General features: G+C 40.1%; 3 protein-coding genes across 4 annotated transcripts; 2 read left to right on the top strand and 1 right to left on the bottom strand.

Moving 5' to 3' along the window:
• The first annotated feature begins 2,210 nt into the window (after positions 1–2,210).
• LOC117812302 (potassium channel subfamily K member 13) lies at positions 2,211–7,021 on the top strand. The gene is made up of 3 exons (XM_034682990.1): positions 2,211–2,314; positions 2,549–3,115; positions 3,217–7,021. The coding sequence occupies exons 2-3, from the start codon at positions 2,773–2,775 to the stop codon at positions 4,215–4,217; spliced, it is 1,344 nt and encodes a 447-aa protein (XP_034538881.1). The 5' UTR covers positions 2,211–2,314; positions 2,549–2,772; the 3' UTR covers positions 4,218–7,021.
• On the bottom strand, positions 5,270–19,034 carry ppm1nb (protein phosphatase, Mg2+/Mn2+ dependent, 1Nb (putative)). 2 transcript variants are annotated; one of them, XM_034682992.1, is made up of 7 exons: positions 18,907–19,034; positions 11,339–12,314; positions 10,483–11,054; positions 8,024–8,141; positions 6,875–6,989; positions 6,688–6,751; positions 5,270–6,580 (listed from the first exon to the last, which is right to left on the bottom strand). In XM_034682992.1, exons 2-7 carry the CDS (start codon positions 11,754–11,756, stop codon positions 6,563–6,565), a joined length of 1,305 nt encoding a protein of 434 aa, XP_034538883.1. In that variant the 5' UTR covers positions 11,757–12,314; positions 18,907–19,034; the 3' UTR covers positions 5,270–6,562. The 2 variants fall into 2 exon arrangements, with proteins under 2 accessions (XP_034538883.1, XP_034538882.1); XM_034682991.1 differs by having other exon boundaries at positions 6,542–6,751.
• Positions 14,318–18,540, top strand: rtn2b (reticulon 2b). Its single transcript, XM_034682993.1, has 7 exons — positions 14,318–14,372; positions 15,901–16,108; positions 16,323–16,461; positions 16,633–16,702; positions 17,291–17,337; positions 17,594–17,652; positions 17,769–18,540. Exons 1-7 carry the CDS (start codon positions 14,360–14,362, stop codon positions 17,893–17,895), a joined length of 663 nt encoding a protein of 220 aa, XP_034538884.1. The 5' UTR covers positions 14,318–14,359; the 3' UTR covers positions 17,896–18,540.
• Positions 19,035–20,091: the final 1,057 nt, after the last annotated feature.

The raw sequence follows: 20,091 nt of genomic DNA, 5'->3' as shown, positions 1-20,091 counted from the left end.
CAGGAACTGCAGTTTTCTGCACTCCCATCATTTTTCCACACCAGAGGTTGCTGCTTGGTTTTTAATTGTGCTAGCTATATGTTTTGGTCATTTAGCACACCAACTTTGTCCAGCTTTAATTTATTCATTGTGTAAAACAGACTAAAGTGGTCCCTTGATGATAACTCTTAATCTATTTGATGATTCATGACTCTTCCTGTTGAGCATTCACTTTTGAGTGAAATTTAGTGACTGCTGTGCTCTTGCCAAAAAATATAATTCCATCTAAAAAAAACAAAAATACAACAAATTTAAACTTTTACAATAGTTTGGTATTTCCATCATCTTTAGATACACTTTGTGTCAATGTTTAATTTAATTTAATTTAATTGATTGGGACAATGCACATTAATCAACATTTCAACATTATCCCTCAATGTAAATAAGCCGGAATTAGCGCAATAGCTCAATTTCATCCGTAGTCCTAAGACAGGTACTCACATAAAACATTAAACAACAAGTTTTAAAACTACAGGATGTCACAAAACATTAAGAGGACACTACACGAACTGACTTACAAACAGATTTTACACACAAAACGTTTGTGACATTATGAAAACAGGATGGAAGGTGAGGCCAAAGCCCCCGGGAACGGGCATCAAGTGAGAAAACAGATTATTCATGAGTACATGACTGGTTTATTTTTAATGTTTAACTTCATTCTTTTGAAGGTTCAGTAGTTCTCAAGCTCCCTAATGTGCGCTGGTAGTTTATTCCAGGACTGTGTGCCTCTGACAGACACTACCATTTGGCTGAATTTGGCTTTTCGTCTCGGTACATCACAGTCCCCTCTAGTTTGTGCACTAGTATTTGTCATAATCTGTTTGTTTTTTTTATAAATTTGAGCAATGATGGAAGGGCAAGCCCATTTAAAGCTTTGAATGTTAGCCTTCTAAATATTCACATCTGAAATAATCAACATCAAGCTAGCATGTTGGCATGCTAACTATACAGCTTCACAAAGCAGTTAGCATGTAATGCTAGCTGCTCTCTTTTCCATCTGTATGTTAAATTTGAGGCAAAACTATTGAAGCCTTATGCACACACATCCATACAGTTTATTTACTGTTTCCCTGTGATAATGAGCAATATATCTATTAATCCCTTTATCTTATTGTCCTAACATAAGGCTGTTTTCCCCAAGACAACTAGTTAATTGGTGTTAAGTTGTCCTTTGGAGATCTGTCTGAAATGGATAAGCTAATTAAATATTCAAAAACATTTTAACCCTAACCCTAACCCTAGATGCTTCAAGTGTGTTTTCCATGTTTGTCAAAAGCCTTTTGTTAAATTAATCTAATAATTTGGTCACTGATTATTTCCAAAACCTGTTACGCAGTTACCAACTAAGTAAAACATTGATAGATATCACTGTACTGATGTACTTACACATACATTTACATACATCAATGACTATTTTGTTAAAGAGAAGGATATTCAGCTCTTTAAGCCTGGAAAAAAACAAGAATATCACACTCTCTAAAGTTCAACACCTGATGCCGGGCTTGCTGTGAGATGAAGGCAGATGTGTTCTCTGTCAGCAACACCTGTCGGCTCCCGTCACTCAGCCATCAGACGGCAGGCGGAGGGAACCCCTGCCCTTACCTGCTGCCCCTCATGAGATTAAAGGGATGAGCAGACAGAAAGTGAGAGTCATGCTCAATCCTCCCACGCAGTCTGTAGCCTCAACAAAAAGCCTTCTTAGAGGAGCAGCAAAACAAAACACAGTCTGGTTTCTGAGAAATTACCTCACTGGAGCAGGTCTGAGGTGCCTTGCTCAGGGGTACCTCAGAGGTGCAATATCTTTTCTTATACTGAATTTCAATGATCTAAATGAATCCTTACTAACCTTTGAGCTTGTTCAATTTTAAAACTATTACTCAGCATTCGCTTTAACAAAAGTCATCAAGTTTGGAATTAAAACATCGTCAGATATAAATGATTGATTAAATGCACCAAAAGCAAACCTTTGTCACTTGTTGCTTTTAAGGTGAAGTTTAGAAGGTAAGGTGCAGCAGATAAATAAAAAATAAAAAGGGGGGGGAGTAGCAGAAGAGATGGCTGCATCAGTCTGGGTCTGGGTATGTTCAAACACAGAGGGGGCGGGGAGGGGATGATGATGTCAGTGTGTGACAGATGAAACATCAGACAGCCTTTCAGTTTGCAAAAAAAAAAAAACCCTCAAGAGGCTTCCTCTCTCTGGTCATTGTTCAACAGACCCATGGAACGAGAGCAGCAGACCAGCAGTGCTCAGGGAACAGATCAACAAGACCAGGTACTTCATGATTTTTTCTTTTGCATTTAAAATATGATCATCATGAGGATATTGAGTACATCTTAATGAAATACTGATTGAACCAGTGCTTTGTTATCTTTGTTATAACTATGTTGTCAGAGAAATTTCCTTTACATTTAAATACATTTTCCTATTTGAAACTGAAAATTACAAAAAATTATCTTTATTGTTGGAAACATATAACTAATATACACTTACTTTGTTGTCTTACAGATATGTTGTCTTCAAATGCATAATTTTTCTGCTGCGTGACCAAAGCAGCCGTCAGTTGAGATCTTTTCAATTGCAGGAGCCAAATACTTTTTGCAATTTAACTTCAGTTACTTTATAAATCCAGTGCATGTATTTTGCGTAGTGAGTGATGCATGAAACAAACACTGTGAGTGTGTGAGTGGCAGTGTAGTGCATGCTGTTGCAGTGGTGTATCAGCACTTCTCATGGCTCAGAGGAGGGCTGCTGGCTGCTGCTGCTGCAGGGCGCCCATGAATGAAGACAATGCCCGGTTCTGCCTTCTGGCTGGGCTCATTCTGCTCTACTTACTATGTGGGGCGGCCATCTTCTCAGCTCTGGAGCACCCCTTTGAGCTGCGAGCCCGCCGCCTCTGGAAACAACAGCTGGACAACTTCACTCAGAGGTACAGGGTGAACCTAGGTGCCCTGCATACTCTGCTGCGGCAGTATGAGGAGGCAAATGGAGCTGGGATCAGAGTGGACGCGTTGAGGCCTCGATGGGACTTTTCTGGAGCTTTTTACTTTGTGGGCACAGTGGTCTCCACTATTGGTGAGTCTGGTGATGCTAAATCAAAAAGTTTTTCAATTTGTTTCTCTCGCTACAAACTCCAAAATGGCGGCTTATGACCTTGACCTTTATCTCTTCTCCAGGCTTTGGCATGACAACGCCTGCAACAATAGCTGGAAAGATATTCCTGATCTTTTACGGTCTGATCGGCTGTGCTGCCACCATCCTCTTCTTCAACCTCTTCCTGGAGAGGATTATCACCATGCTTGCGTACATCATGCGTTGGTGTCACGAGCGCCGGCTGAGGTGTGCTGGAGTCGGGGTGGTGTCAAGCAGGGAGGAATCATCTGGTGAGGAGGACAGTCTTGAAGGCTGGAAGCCGTCAGTCTACTATGTGATGCTGATCCTCGGTGTGGCATCAATTCTGATTGCCTGCAGTGCCTCCACCCTGTACAGTTCCATGGAGAACTGGAGCTACGTGGACTCTCTCTACTTCTGTTTCGTGGCCTTCAGCACCATCGGCTTTGGGGATCTGGTGAGCAGCCAGAGACAACACTATGAGTCTCAGGAGGCATACCGACTTGGGAACTGCCTTTTCATCTTGATGGGGGTGTGTTGCATCTACTCACTTTTTAATGTAATTTCTATCATCATAAAGCAGACTCTCAACTGGATTGTGGGTAAGTTGGTTTGCCCCGGGCGGCACCAGTCCTGCTCCTGCTCTGCACCAGGCTGTCTGAGGCTCTGCTGCCCCTGCCTCCACAAGAAAAAGCACAACCAGAGGCGTCTGCCTGTACACCTCAGACAAAAACGCTTAAAACGCAACACTGTGCAGCCCGCCTCTCACTGCCCTCCGGGGAGACACCGCTACACGGAGGGCTCCGTGGAGACGGTGTGTGACAGTGAGACTGAGGCAGTGAATGATGGGGCTCATGTGGGCCGCCGTCTGTCAGGAGAGATGATCTCTGTCAATGAGTTCATGGTGTCTAATAAGGTGTCTCTGGCTCTGCTGCAGAAGCAGCTGAGTGAAACAGCCCATCAGGGTCCACGGCAGAGCTATGGATATCAGAACGGATTCTCTGGAGGCGTTGGGGCTTTGGCCATTATGAATAATCGTCTACAGGAAACCAGTGTGGATAGGTAGCAACAAACCGATGTTCCACTTGTGTGCACTGCTTTGGGGTCTCTATTTTGGGGCAATGTTCCATCTTATTTAATCTGGAGTAAGTCAATAATTTACCCACTTAGTATGACATGTCCAAACTCTGATAATAGAGTACTTTTTCTCAATTTATCCTCTATCAGTGGAAGTCTATGCACGTAATAGCAGACCCCAAGCATGGATTCAGGACATCAAAGAAGTGATTACATTTCATTCCGTTTATAGAAAGAGAGCCAGAAGATGAACACAGTTTAAAGAATTCACCATCTCTGTGAAGAGGGGTCTGATGTCCTGAAGTGATTGGCTTATACAAAAGCAATCAGATGGGAGAAGCAGCAAAGGAGCACTTAAAGGGGACTGCTGATTTAAGAGAGCTGCTCACTTCCTCTGAGTTCCTCAATAAATACAGTTTTATGTGCTGTGGTAGTCAATATTAGAGAGCATGTGGGCCTAAATACAACATCCACAGCCTCTTTTTAGTTTACTAGCTGCATATATAAAACATTTGAAATGCTATTTGTATTCAACAGAGCTTTTAGGGGGGCTTACAAGCACTAAGAAAGAGATGTTTTAATTAGTTGATAGCTCACAAGTCGCCCATCTTGCTTCATCAACACACATCATTGAAATTCATAGTAATCATGAAAGTGCGCTGAGATCCAGGGTTTTCAATAGAGCACATTTAATCAAACCGGGCCCCGTAGAGGACGTCCTTCTGTCAACAAGTGGTGTGCAGATAGTCGTTGGGTCACATCATCAGAGCAGAGAGCAGCATTCAGGCTCTCCTCGGCCAGCTGGAGGAGATCCTTTCTATGCAAGAAAGCCCATTTTATCCCTTCTTATCATCTGTGCTTTTATCAGCAGCCATGATGATGATTGTGAGGAGAAATGCTTCATCAGAAGAGGTTCAGAGACTAAATCATCCTTTTTTCCTCTGGTGATCATGCTTAATGAATTTTCTCGCTCTTACAATCACAACAGCAGAGAGGAGAGAATAGGTCTTTGTTTTTTGTGTGCGTAAAAATATTGAAGTCTTCAGTCAGATATTCTTTATTGAGGTTTGAAACAATCATGACTTAACATGTAATGTCAAGGTCTATACACAGGAGAGTACTCGCTGGAACAATGAAACAATGCAGATACAATGACCCGTTCTGAAATCGACCCGTTCTGATGCTGTTTGTTTTATCAACAATATAAAACATGGATAAGGCATCACAGTACATCATCCAACTTATAGAAACAACACATTTCACTTATGCTGTATTGAAGAATGTCTTTAGAGTTATGGTAATTACACAAATAAAATTTGTATATGTGTAGAACTTAATTACTTTATGTGTATTGTATTAGTATGTTGACAAAGACTTTAGGATTTGGGATATTTGGGCAATTTTGGTTACACAGACTTCAGTTTTTGGTCACAATAAAACCTGAAACATGCTATAAAGTTCCTTACAAACAATCTACTGAATTATCTTAACAATTAATCTAATTTCTAAGCATCACTTCAACCAAGTGGATTTTATCCTACAAGTTAAAATGAAACGAGTAACTTATAAAAGTTACATCATCAAAAAGAGTGTATGTTCTGTGTGAAATGTATTTGTTCTTGATAGAGTGTGTGTGTGTGTGTGAAGATTTTATGATCATGTAAATATTCCACCAGAGTTTATTAGCTTGTCTCTTTTAAGGGAAGAAGAAATATTTGTGCATTCCCTTCAGCTGACCAGCTGTTAGCACTGTTGGAATTCCCTGTTTAACCAAATGGATATATGTTAGCTACATGCTAGTTTTTGGCTAGCTGATGCCGTTTTCGTCACCACACTTTTCTCTTCCTGGAAAAGCAGTCATCATAGTCATGAAATACCCTTATAATCTATTCTTATGTATGTACTCTTATAACATCATCTTTAAAATATAACACTATATTTACTGATTTACCTTAAATATCCAACAAAAATGTACAATTTCACAGTTGTTTGTTTTTCATTACAATAGACCGTCATTTAAAGTGATCATATGTAGCCTGTCTACTGTTCACTGAATATGAGGCAGAGGTTTGTTGCTGGATCAGTGTCTCTGAGTAAGTTTTAAAAAATGTCCCTTTTATATAAATATAAAATGTAACAGGCTCCCATTAGATCTATTTTTGCATTGTATTTATTACGACAAGATGCTGCTTGCTGGCATGATGTAAACAAACACTCCTGTCTGTTAATAATCTCCCTTTTTGTTAAATTGCACACATGAAGAAACTGTTTTTATATTGACATTAATTACAGTCCCTCAGTGGATGTCTGGAGACTAAATCAGAGATGGCAAATTCAGGATCCTCCCAGGCCCTGGACAGACGGGTCAAAAAGGAACTCATGGTGAATATGCTGTTGATAGTTGAGATGATAACATATCATCTCATGGTTAAATTAGATGAATGTGTAATCTTACTTACATTTGGTAGTGTGGGGTTGTGCGTCTCTCTTTGTTGATAGTAAGCAGAAATAATGCAGTTTCTTCTGTTAGGAAAAAAAAAGTAAGAAGGAAGTCATTTCCAATACCACATAGCACTAAACACAGACATGCACGAACACACAAACACATACAGAGAGAACCATCAACACTCATTTCATGTCTCTTACTTGCTCTGTATGCCTCCCCCTGGTGGTAATCCGGGGATGACCGTGGATGCGAGGACTGTGAGGACTGACAGCAGGTCTGGCTCCTCTCCTCTGGCACACAGCTCTTCATAAATCTCTGTTGAACATTAAAGAAAACATACAAACACATTTGGTGAGTTTCTGGTAATTCTTCAAGCTTTAGATGCAGCATAAAGAAGATTCATTAAGTTGTGCTATTTTAAATAATCTGATTTAACCTTAAAACATCAACCAACAATACAACAGAAGAACCAACAAGTCCACCTCTCAACAAAGTCGACTGGCTCTTGCTGGAGAGTAATGAAGGGTTATAAAGGAATAAAGTTTTATCCTAAAACAATAAATTAATGTGTCATGACAGCAAAGTGTTAGTATCTGGCTAAAATCACTCAAACAGGGTTAAATTATATAGTCATTAGGGTGTATTTTCTTTTTTTTAAGTTACATTTTTGGGCTTTGTGCCTTTATGATAGGACAGCTGAAGAGAGACAGGAAATGTGGGGAGTAGAGAGGGGGAAGACATGCAGCACATTGTCGTGGACGGGAGTTGAACCAGTGACCTCTGCGACGAGGACTATTGCCTCTGTATGTGGGCCGCTTAGACTGCTAGGCCACCAGCCCTCCCTTAGGGTGTATTTTCAACGGTGATTGAATACACGTGATATTTTAGCGAATATTAACTACACAAGGATATAATACTGAATGAGGGATTATTGTAATTAAAGGAAAGTGCCAGTGCTTCTGCAAAACAAAGAAAAATGCAAACTGATGCAAGAGTTGCAGGAAAGGAAGATATGACATATTTGCTATTTCTTGTTCGTCAGACACTGATTTAGTTGTTGACTTTGGCCTTTTCTTTGAATGTGTTCCCTACAGGATACAGAAAACTATGCCTTACACTCAAACTGATACAAATCAAGGTGTAATACAATGAAAGGCTTATATAGTTTGTATCTGATTGTTAGATTTCAATCAGTCCCCATGTAACTGCCAGCTGTAATATTACAGTATACTCAAAACTCAAAACATAAACCTCAAGGAAACAGAAACGTTTTAGAGTTTTATCATCAAACTTTGACAAAATCAATGGTCTCCAAGCTGACAGTATATGTCATCAGTACCCACACACACCTGCTACTTTGGCCTCCAGCAGGTCCTCCAGCTCAGCCTCCTGGTGTAACGCCTCTGCTGACAGCTGGGGGGCTCCAGGGAAGCAAAGCAGGATGATGCTGATGTTGTCCAGGCTGCCCTGTGGAGACAAGCAGCGTCAGCAGAGGTGAGTAATGATGGCTGACCTTACAAATGTCAACAAACCAAACACCATTTCATCCTGGGCGAGCAGATTTAGAAATAGATCATTTTCACCTCCAGGTTTGTGCACCGCTGTCATACAGATGCAGCAGAGCAGGAAGAAGTAAGTGGAGTGTGGAAGAAGCTGTGACATTTTGAGGTCATTGTGCGTATCCAGGCTGAAGCGCAGTTGCATAACACTGACATGATGGACATGATAGCCAAACAGAGCAGAGTGTGCATGTGTGGCCCATGTTTATCCTGGCGTGCTCTTGTGTGACTCAAGACTGATGAATAAAATGTCTATACTCATTTTTTCTTCTTTCTCCTTGAGGTTCTGTTGACCCCGGTTATAATTAGGATATGTTTAAATAACGGAATCTAAATATATGCACAAGTGAAATAATGGGAACAACAAACAAAGCATAAGCTTAGGCCGTCTTGAAGAGCTAATTTCCTCATTCTACAGATTACTAACTGTGAATTGTGCTCCATATTAAAAACTTCCTTCATTAAACACGCTCAACTATGTCAGCTATAATATAAGGGAAGCTGTCTATAATGGAATAATTATTCTCCTTCAGTGGTCTGAAATTATTCTCTTTGTCTCCTATAAGAACGGAACAATGAGCAATTATGTGTTCTTGAACATTAACCTTCATCCGTGTGACTCTCTCAGGGTGAGGGTGGCTGAAATGAGTCCTCGCTGAAAACCAGAATAATCCCATATAACCTGCTCTGACACCTCTGCAGTCTATTTTAAGGTGGTCTGTCACACTATTATACCATGGACAGTAGCAGGAGTCTACAGAGACTGAGAAAAGCCTTTAGCAGGGTTCGCAGTTGCTTTTTATGGTCTAAATGTTTGTCATTAAAGCTAAAGAAGCTATCCTCTGCTTCTCTTTTGGACAATAGCCACTGTATGGGCACAGCAGTCTTAAGCAGCTGCAATTCAATTTCATTTTGAAATCAGACCATGTGAACACTATGTTAGAGGATGGCAAATAGTGACATACCCACAGGGAGTTATTATGTCACTAACTTTGATCAGTACAGAGTATTTTAGATGACTTTTGTTGCAACTTCACTACCACAAACTGCCAAAGAAGACTAAGTTTGAGGATGCGTTGTTGAGAAGTAAAAAACAAATAAATAATGTATATCAAAAAATCAAATGGCTGCTAAGCAAGTTTTTTTTCTGAGCACAAGGAGGAGAGCCATACTTTATACATTTTTGGGTGAGTAAGCCACTATTTGCTCATAAGTTTGCTGTTCCACTGAAATGAGATGATATTACATTTTTTGCATAGTGAGGAAAAATTAAACCTCCTGTTAGGATATGGGATGGTCATAAAGCAGACTGAAATGAATGCTGATGCATCTTTATGACCTTCAAAAACAAACAAGGTCATCAAGGAGAAGATTAATTATTTCTGTTGAAATGTTTTTAATATCTGAAACTGCCGTGATGGGGTAGATGTCTAAAGTGATTGCTGGAACAGCTTTTGTTTTAAGTTTTCTGAATCAAGGATTATTGTTGGTTGACACATTTGACTGTTAAAAGACAGAGGGATGTGATTTCTTTGGTTGTAAAGAGAGAGAGAGAGAATAAGAAAAACACTACTCCGACATGTACAGTACAAGACTGGCAAAGACTGTTTTGTCTACAGGGGGTGCCATAAAATACACAAACCAAAAGTTACGTCGAAAAAAAATAATCGCCGAGGAGCTGAGGAAAACTAGAGGATCCAGCACAGTTCCCTGTGGAACCCCTCAGTTACTTCAAACAGTGACGCTGTGAACTTTTATCAATCTGCCTGTAACTTAAACATTTTCTTATGAACTGACAGTTCCATCAAAGCTGTCAGATGGAAAAAATGGATATTGGGCAAGATGTGACTGGGGGAGGGGTTATTTTAAAGTCTGAGTAAAAGTAAAACACACCTGTAGAAGAATTAATTCAGATGAATAACGGTATGTCTTTGTCAAACAGTAATAACTCTTGAGTGAGTGTCATAATGAAAAGCTCTTTGTTCATAAAGTGGAACGACACTATCTGCATTCACATCAAGCCAAATCAAGTCAACACATTCACAGTTTAAGGGATTATGTTAATCCTTTCAACTGTGACATGAAATCCCCAGCCCATTAAAAAATGATGTAACACAGATTAACTGTGAAATTATGTTTTGTGTTTATAATCAGTGAGAACCTTTGCCATTTAAATTAGTGAATATGTGGGAGTTCATAAAGTGCTGGATAACTAGATATTAATGTCACATGTTCATAGAGGTTCTGACCTTATAGAGACAGAGGTCTATGACTTGAGTGCAGACGTCCCTCAGGTCAGTGCAGACACGCAGCCTGTTGTGGATGAAGGCGCACAGCTCCTCATTGCTTATGGTGTCCCACACTCCGTCACAGGCCAGCACTAAGAACTCATCAGCTGGCGAGCGCTCCACCACACACACCTCTGGCTCCGGTGACACCATCTGTTGGATGGGTGTTCGGTTCTCGGCCCCCTTGTAGCTGAAGTCTCCTAGAGCACGAGACACAGCCAGGGAGCCATTGATCCTTTGGACGGTCACAGAGCCGCCTGCACTCTCTATTCGTTCTTTCTCAAGAGGGCTGTAAGGTTTGTGGTCCTCAGTTGAGAAGCAAACCTGTCCAGACCGGCACAGCATGGCCCTTGAGTCACCACAGTTGGCAAAGTAGATGTAATACGGTGAGATGAAAGTTGACACCACAGTGGTGCCCCCCCTCTCCCAGCCTTCACGACGTGCAACAGAATGCAGGTGCCTGTCTGTTTGCAGGAAGCCCTCAATGATGGCTGCTTTCACTTTTTCAGGGTCATCCTCTGCGCCCAATACACCTGTAGGCACAAACAGACACAGTGTTGTAACACTTTTTTTGCACCGGGCAGCCCATAAAAACACACCACAGGACACATATGATCAGTCATAATGATCATGTCTGATAACAAAGGAAAATTATCTTCAATTTTTTCTTCAGAAAACAAAATGTTTCAAGGATAAAATGTCATAAATATGGCATTATTACAAAACATCAATTCTTTGTATTCTCTTTAATCAAAAAACATCAATACACCAGTTCTCTTAAATTTCAGTCATGCATTTCTCATAGCATCTCTTTCACCTGTGGTCAGCATGTGACCCAGAAGGTGCTGGGAGCAGTACTGTGCCACCGTACTGCCTGCATGACCATCAAACACAGCGAAGAAGCTCCAGTCAGCCAGCTCTCCTCCCAGCTGAGGCACACAATTATGGAAGTCTTCCATGTTGGCCCTCCAGCCTTGCATGCTCCCCAGGGCATAGGTGAGGCCCCATCGAGCACAGCCCTCCTCTGCTAACTTGTCCAGGACAGGCCGGTCCAGGTAAGGGCTGGGGATGACCTCCTCCTTCTCCCCCTCTCCTGGATGCTCCCCCTCTGCTGCTCCTCCTCCACGTCCCCCTTTGAAGAAAGAGCTGACCCTCTTCTCTGTCTCTTTCACCAGCTGCCGCATGAACGCAGGCATCTCCACGCTGCCCTTCCTGGACGTCCTCATGGCTCTCATGCACAGCTGATGTTAAGAGAATCTTCTTTTATCCCTGCCCTGGTGTTTGTGGCTGGGATGAGGAGCTGAGGTAGGCCTGATGGTGGGCCTGAGCCGTGTCTGCGTAGCCCTGCTGCTCCAGGGCTCAGAGCATGGCTGCCTGAGCTGATGGATGTTCTCAGTGCTGGCTGCTCTCCCTCCTCTCCCTGCTCATCTCCTCTTCCGCTTCCTCTCTGGAGACCTCACAGCTCAGCGCTCTCTCCTCTACTCATCCTTGCTCTCCTCTTTGTTTGGTCCCTCCTCTGTACTGCTGTGATTTCACCTTCTCCCTCGCTTTTTCATTGCTCGTCCCTCTTTCACAAGCTCTCTCCTTGCCTTGTTATTTTTCCCCTGCCTATTCTCTGATTGGCTGGCTATTTGTGTGCACCAATCCCTGCTTGGTTTGCATCGCCACTGTTATGTCTGAGCTCACCATCCCTCACTGTCCGCCTATCTGCAGCTCTGTCCCTCCCACTTCTTTGGTAATCTCAACCTTTGATCAGTCAGGATTATGGGCTGCCACTGCTGTGGATTACAGGACTGTCGGCCATTTAACACGCAGTGTGTGGTTGATTGTGAGAAGAAAAGAGGAAGGAAAGCATTATTACGATTATGTATACAGACAATCCCTTTAAAATGATATTCCTATTTTACATATGAGACTGGGAACTGCAGCCATCATAACATAGACTACACTGTACTAAAAATACATTACATTAGAGGCAGCTCATTACGTTGTAGTCAAATGCATCACTTAATAAACTGGTTTTAAAACAACTTTTGAAATGACACTGGATACATAGCATTTCTGGAGCTATATAACATTACTTTAATTCACAGTGCGTTAATTAAATGAGATTACATTACTTTAGATTAAATTAGATTGCATTACTTAAATTAGATTACATAACATTATATTCTCATGTTATTGTGACATTTAAGGTTCTGTCACGCAGCATTAAAGATCAGAGAACATAGAGTTATTGAGAAAAATGACTGAGAGTGATATAACACTCTTTTTGAAACATGCAGGTTGAGAGACAACTGTTACTTCATGAGTCATAACTCAACTTAACTTGTTATTATTGTTATTGTTATTATGTTATTATTTTTGTATTGTTATTATATTTTTTTATTTGTATGTCTTATTCTTATGCCTTGTACAAAGAGAGCACAGTTTACCTAAGTCAAATTCCTTGTGTGTTCAAGCATACCTGGCCAATAAACCTGATTCTGATTCTGATTCTGATTCTAATAGCAGATATCAGAAGATTATTGTGATCTGGTTCTTAAGTTTTGAGTCATATTGGTTGCAATGCTTGTGGAGGGGGCAGCAGGGGCTAACAAAATGCAATGGATTTATTCACATTAACATTATTTGTATGTATCGTGCAGCAGGAAAAAAACAGCCATGTGTTTGTGAAGAGAACTCCCTCTGGCCACTTGCAGTTTGGTGAAGGAATCATCCCACAGCGAGGTCAGGTGTGTGAGTGTCTGATTGGCCCTAATTGAGGCCAGGTGTTGGATGCTTATACTCTTGGGGTGCAGTGCTTTGTGATGACTCATTGTTTTACCCTTAGTAATAGTGGAAGGTTCTTTCTGTGTCTTCTTGTAGTGTGTCTGCATTAGCACCTTTTCTTGAAACATCCCTGGCAACCCTTGAGTTTTTCTTTTTTTTGGTTAAGGAGTTATTCCTAGAGCCCCCTGACAGTTTACTTTCTGGTCAGCTGCTCTGTAGCAGTGGTTTAGTTTTACTCACTTACAATTTTGGTTTATTATAATTTCGAGGCTAACTTTTAGAACCCCTTGGTCTGCAATTACGTCCTATTCCCCCCCACCCTGACGGGCTAATATCTGCCTCTAAGATAATTATGAAACAAATAATTCATTATGTAAACTACAGGGTGGGGTTTTGAAGAGTAGCATTTTAAGACAAAGAGCTGTGTGTGGGTTCAGGTTCTATTCAGACCGACTCTTAAAGGGTCATCAGAGACATCAACATAGAACTGAAATGAGAATCCACATTATTCTCGTCTTAGCAGAAATAAATGCCTTTACATATTTCTGGTTTGCATTTAAATTGAAATCAGACTAATGAAGCAGCTCTGTATCCGTTCTATTATGTCATGGTGTGTTTCTAGCTTCATTATAAATTCATTGCTTTGACATAAATGCTGCAGCATACAGCTTGAGGGGACAGTAGTGTGTAGAAAGTGGGTGTCTCTGTTCTTATTAATCCTGTTTTGTGTTAATTTGACATAGAAACCTTGTTTTTCATTGAATTGGCTGCTTGTGAGGCCTCAGGGTGCAGGTCAGCCACCAACTGGCTGAGGAACCCTGAGAGTCTCTGAAAGCTCAGGGACGAGTACATGCTGATGTCTCAGGTTCCCCTTTTGAGTGTGTCTGTATCTGAGTGTCTATGTGTGTGTGTGTGTGTGTGTTCACACATGGGGTATCCAATACAGGATAAAATTAGGCCAGCCAGGCCTTATATTGCTGACCGAGCTGGGAGGCCAAAAAAAGCCTGAAGTGGGAGCCGACAGTGGAAGTGAAGGAAGAGGAGAGGGAGCCGAATCTCAGCTGAAATGGGCAACAAACGTAAGGAAATAAACACACAGCTTTGAGTAAGGGAATCAGACTAGACAGGGAGCTGGTCAGAGAGCAGCTGCAGCGTTTAATTTCTCGGCCTGGCATGTGTGAATACAGACAGGATGAGAAGTCAGCATGTCTTTCATTCTGTGGACAGATGGACGGACTTGGACTCAACCAAATTTGATCCTAATGCTGATTGAATGTTGTTTAATTCATTCTCAACGGTCCAAATTGTCCAGTAATGAAAGATAGATGCGTGTTTTCCTTGTAGAGATGATTATTGCATTTTGTACTTGTTGTAAGGATAATATTCAGTGTTAAGTTCAGGTTAAACCACACTTGGAAAATGACCTCATAGGTGTAGCAGCATAAGTATGAGTGGCTCTTGTTTACCTCACCAGAGTCTTGATTAAATAAGAAGATAATTCTAAAAGCTGGGGGTTTTTTTGTGTTCATGTGTGACCAACACATGTTGTTGTAGTTCCATGATCATGTGTGAGACACTGAATGTTTATTACTCAGGTGATTATCTTGAGATGAACACAGAAGCAAAGAGGCTCATTTAATGTATAAGTGGTTGAATATGGGATATCATACTGTGAGTCACCGTATAATTATTCCTTCATTTATTATTCATCCAAAAATGTGCATTATTAAAAGCAGTGCATAAATTCAGAGACATCTTTGGCCTGAAATATCTTCTTTTATGGTGAGAAAAGATTCTGACGAGAAAAGGATGCCCTGGATTTGAATTTTAGGGAAGAGAAGATGCATGGTGTATGCTAACACAGCTATGATTCACAAATGTTGATTATTACGTGCTGGGCTTTGTCCTATTATTTTTCTTTGTTAAGCTATGTCATACTTTTTTCATTCTTTACAACATTCAAATAAAGAAGCTTTTCTATTTTGCTATTTATTCTTATTACAATATACAGTATGATATTATTTTGACCGCCGGGAATCAAAAATCTGTGTTCCTCTTCTATGATAATCTTTTAATCAAAAGAAAATAACACAGCCAATCAGAGCTGAGCAGCCAACATGACTGACACTGATATATTTAAAAGTTTTACTGAAACACTGAAAACTAGCAAATTACTTTCTATGAGAGTGGATAAATTGGAAAAATCTCAAGATAGAAAAAGACACCTGGCAAGCGAACTGAACATGACTCAGCCGCAAAAGAGCCACAAACACAGGATACCACCAGGGCATCTAAAATCATCATCACTATGAGCCAGCATACATAAAGTTTGGCTTCACTACCGCAAATAAGATGGTGGTGATGTGCCCAAATGTGTTTATATAAGACTGTTCACAAAAAAACGTTGAAAGAAAGTTGTATTTTAAATTTTTGATATTTGCTGTTGTAATATATAAGGAGTTTAAGGAATCTTGCAAGAGGGTATTCTCTTTCAGAGGCTACTATTATAGGGGTCCTCTGCATGGCAAAGTTTGGGAACCCCTGATCTAAGCTGAGAGTGTCCCTCTGTCAGTCACACATTCTGTTTCTGTGTCTCTTCTTGTTTAGTTGTGGATCTGGTGTACTGGCGGCACATGAGGAGGACCGGTGTGGTGTTCACAGGACTTGTGATCAGTCTGGCCAGTGTGTTCCAGCTCAGTGCCATCACCGTGCTCTCACACATCTTTCTAAGTATCATGTCTGTCACCTTCGCCCTCCGCCTGTATTATAAATTGCTGGAACTGATGCGCTGGAACCCCGGCGTCCATCCCTTCCAGTGAGTCTGCCAAGGATAAGTCAGGAATCCATGGATTATTTAAAAAAAAAATGTTGCAGTCACTGACTGCTTCTGCACTTTACTCTCAATGATGCTGCAGCTGTGATCAAATGTGGGGTTTCTACTGCTTTGATTAACTTCTGCATTCAGATGTGGCAGATGTAAGGAGCTCTTCTGTGACCTTCAGGGCCTATATGTGTGTCTCTGTCTGCAGGTCATACCTGGATAATGACAGCTCTCTGACAGATAAAGATACAGTGATGCTGGTGGAGGAGGTGGTGCTGCTGATTGCATTTGCTGTCACAGAAATCAAACGTCTGCTTTTCATCGAGAGCATGATTGACTCTCTCAAGGTATGATTATGGTGATAAAATAATGTTGCTGCTTACCACTACTGTTGCATTTGTAGTTCCCTCAGTTTCCAGTTAAAACTTAAAACATAACCTGCAATCATTCATTTCAGACGACATGGACTTTGTTTTTGATTATTATTGCAAAGTGATTGTTTGCAATCTTTCTTTTAGTTTGTTATATTCCTGTATCTACTGACCTGTGTGGGTGTACAGATCAATGGCCTGACTCTGGTGATAACAGGTAAGCTCTGTTTAAAAGGTTTTCTCAGCTGACACCTCAAATATAAAGATCTAATTGAGTGTCTTCATCATAAGCTACCTCATAAAATTTAATTTAAAAAAGCCATGCATAGTTCAGACTTCATCACATCTGTCCAACCACAATGCTTGGCTTTCTCTCTCAGGGCCCGTTCACTCATATACATATGTGTTGATTTAATATTAAAAAACAAAACATGTTTTAACCTAAAAATTCAATTCAGATTGCAATCCAAATGCTACTTTTTTCTAGGCTGCATAAACATTACACATAAGTGACAGCGTGGACAAAGGAGACACCAGACTGAGTGATGAAGCAGCAGAGGAACTTTTAGCGAGTTGAAAATGTGTGAATATGTTAGTACCATCTCCCTGTAATACATGCAATAAAAGCATCTAGACCAGTTACCAGTTTACTGAGTTACACTGGACAGAAAGGAGAGTATATGAAAGGTATGATAACTGTGGAGCTGTGGGAGGAGGTTACCCTACCATAGTCTAAAACTGCAGATAATCACATAAAATAATTCTGAAACTAAACATTTTTTCCCTCCTTGTCTTTGTTGAACAGCTGTGATTGCAATTTTCTCCATTCCTCTGTTATACAAAAAGCAAAAGGTAAGAAATAATATTGTTTTTTTTCCTCAACTTTCTGATTACAATATATAACAGCAACCAGCAACACTACCCAAGCAAAAAAAATAAGATAAAGAAATGTAAATTATATAGTATAACACATTTTTGACCAGGAAATACACAAGCTATTTTCCTAGATGAAAATAACACATGTTAATTATTCAAATTATTATTGATGCCAATAAAGAATTGATCTAGAAATGTTTAAAATGCTTATCTTTCTGTCATTTTGTCACAGCTGCGGATAAGGAGGATGGTGAGAGCGGTTAAAAACCTTGTTAAGAAAATCAAAAGCATGTGAGTCATCTAGGCTTTATAAATATTCATTTAAAGTGCTATTAATATCTCACTTACAACACATTTACTGTTATTAACTTTTTTTTTCTTTTTACATTGTATCTAATTTGATACAGGTTCATGGGTCTGATTGATTCAGTAAAACGTTCTCCTGCACCTGAACCTGCCGCCAAACCTGCACTGGCAGCTTCAGCTGCTGCAGCTGCTGCACCAGCCACCAAACAGAAAGCCAAGACTAAGTAACTTTTTGGTTGCACCTTTAAATCACCCAGGATTTGGGATTTGGAAAATGTTGGAATGTTTCATCCTCTGTGGGGCCGCTGGAGGGGCTGCTCATCTCCATTTCTGAACCATGATGTTTGTTTACGGGAGCACGGTTTAATGGTTCCTGACAGCTGAAACAATGCTGCCATTCACTCCAGGAGAGGGATTGAGAGTGTATGAGGAGAAGAATTTTATTTACTGAGATGCTTTCTGTGGGCTGTGTTTAATATAACCAGTTCACACAGTTATGTACTCCACGCAGGGACAGCATAGAATATTACAGTTTTTTTTTCTTCTTTAATAACAGGTCTATTTTTAAATAACTGGTGAGCACTGTGTTCCTGCTGAGCTGCAAAATTATTCATAACTAAGTAGGGAAGCTTTATTGCTTTCATTATTTAGCACTTTGCATTGTTAGCTTAGATAGAATGAAACTGACATGAACATCACCTGTGGTTAATTATCAGTAATGGTTTTGCACTTATGTCACTTAGCTAACCTAAGGATTAGCAAAAGTTTTCCAAGCAGCAAAAAGTATGATGGGTCCTTTATGACAAATAACAAGAGCATTTCTCCCTGCTCATCATGCTAATTGGATTTAAAAAGGTACAAACAGTGACTCCCTGCCGCTTTTAGGGTAGTGATAAAAGTTTCAAATAGCATCAAAGAAGCTTTTTGCTTTTGAGATGTAAACTTAGCTGTCCTGAGGTCCCCTTCACTAAATTATGATTGTTAGAGGCAGAAAAAGATGCTGACTTATGGCTGAAAAGGAGCAATTTCTTTTAAACATCTGAATGAGAGACACTGCTCTCAGATTTAAACTGCTGGTAAAAACCCTCCAAAGTGACTCCTTTCAGTTGCTAATCCCAACCCTAACTGTTGCAACTAGCAAACATATGGCTAAACTAGCATTCACTTGAATTTCTGTGTATGTCTGCCTGACAAAATGTCATAAAAAGGTTCACTTATTTGTAACCTAATTTTCCTTACCTGAGACAGCTTAAGCACACTCAAGTTAAGGCTATTTCTTAGTAAATATGAGGCTGCGTAGCTGCTACATGGTTTGACATGCCAGCAAGCTAGCTGCTAACTTTGCTCAACTGCTGTTCAAAGCTTAACAGGCTTTGAGAGTTAAAACATTTTAGCAGAAAAATGAAATTGTTTAATGTTTACTAAAAAATGGCACGAGTGAATCAATAAGTCAAGTGTTGGGCAGTATATCCAAACTATGAGCTGAAATGTTAATAGTGATGCTAAACTGTAGCTAAAGGGCATTGGTTTTAAAGAGGATTATTTTCAGTGTGTTTCTTTACTATGAGTGGCCCTTACTACAAATAAGTAGCCATGGGATCTATTGTCAATTCAGCTATATTTAACTGATTTGAGCTCAGCTTAATTTTATTTTTTTTAGTTGTTTTTTTTTAAAATGCCTTTAAGTCAACGGAACAAGAAATGCCTCCAGATTATTATTATACTTGCCTATATGTGTTTTCATTGTTATTTTGAGTCTTAAATCTTACACAACTTACAAGGAAAGGCTTACTTGCACCTAAGCAACCTGTCTCAATTGCATAACTGTGTAACTTGTTCTACCATATCCAGTCTGCATAGGACAATTCAGAAGATAAAATAACAACATACCAAATGTGAAACATTATTGGCCATAAAATGACATTAGATATGTAGCTGTTTATATAAGAAGCAGAGACACAACAAGGGGTCAAGTGCTTGGTTTGTAATGGCATGTCTCCCTTCTAAATTACAAACTTACAGAAGAATTAGTATGACATGATACTGCTGACATCTTGTTAAGAGAAAAGTTCTTGAGAGCAGTTTGACCTGAGCTGTAAGTCAGGAGGCTATGACTAAAATATACACTTGTGAAAGCTTTAAATAACATAATAATTATCCTGTACAGTGGAGTTTCATGGGAATGTCAACATCCTAAAGTGGAGTAATGGAGATCTCTCCCTCAGCAGCAAGTAAATTCTATTTTAGGCTACTCGTTGTGTTCTCAGTTCATATCTAAAGAAAAAAAAAAAAAGTTAGTTTATATGTCCCTGTCCCCTAAAAAAAAAAAGGATACTTAGATAATTTCAATAAGTCTTCAATTCTGGGTGAACTATTCCTTTACTTGTATAGTTTAAACTGTCAAACCTGAGCCAGTTAACACTA

Source organism: Notolabrus celidotus, chromosome 5 (genome assembly GCF_009762535.1).
Source record: "Notolabrus celidotus isolate fNotCel1 chromosome 5, fNotCel1.pri, whole genome shotgun sequence".
Classification (NCBI taxonomy): Eukaryota; Metazoa; Chordata; class Actinopteri; order Labriformes; family Labridae; genus Notolabrus; species Notolabrus celidotus.
The sequence above is the reverse complement of the archived record's forward strand: the minus strand, read 5'-3'. Positions and strand labels throughout refer to the sequence as shown.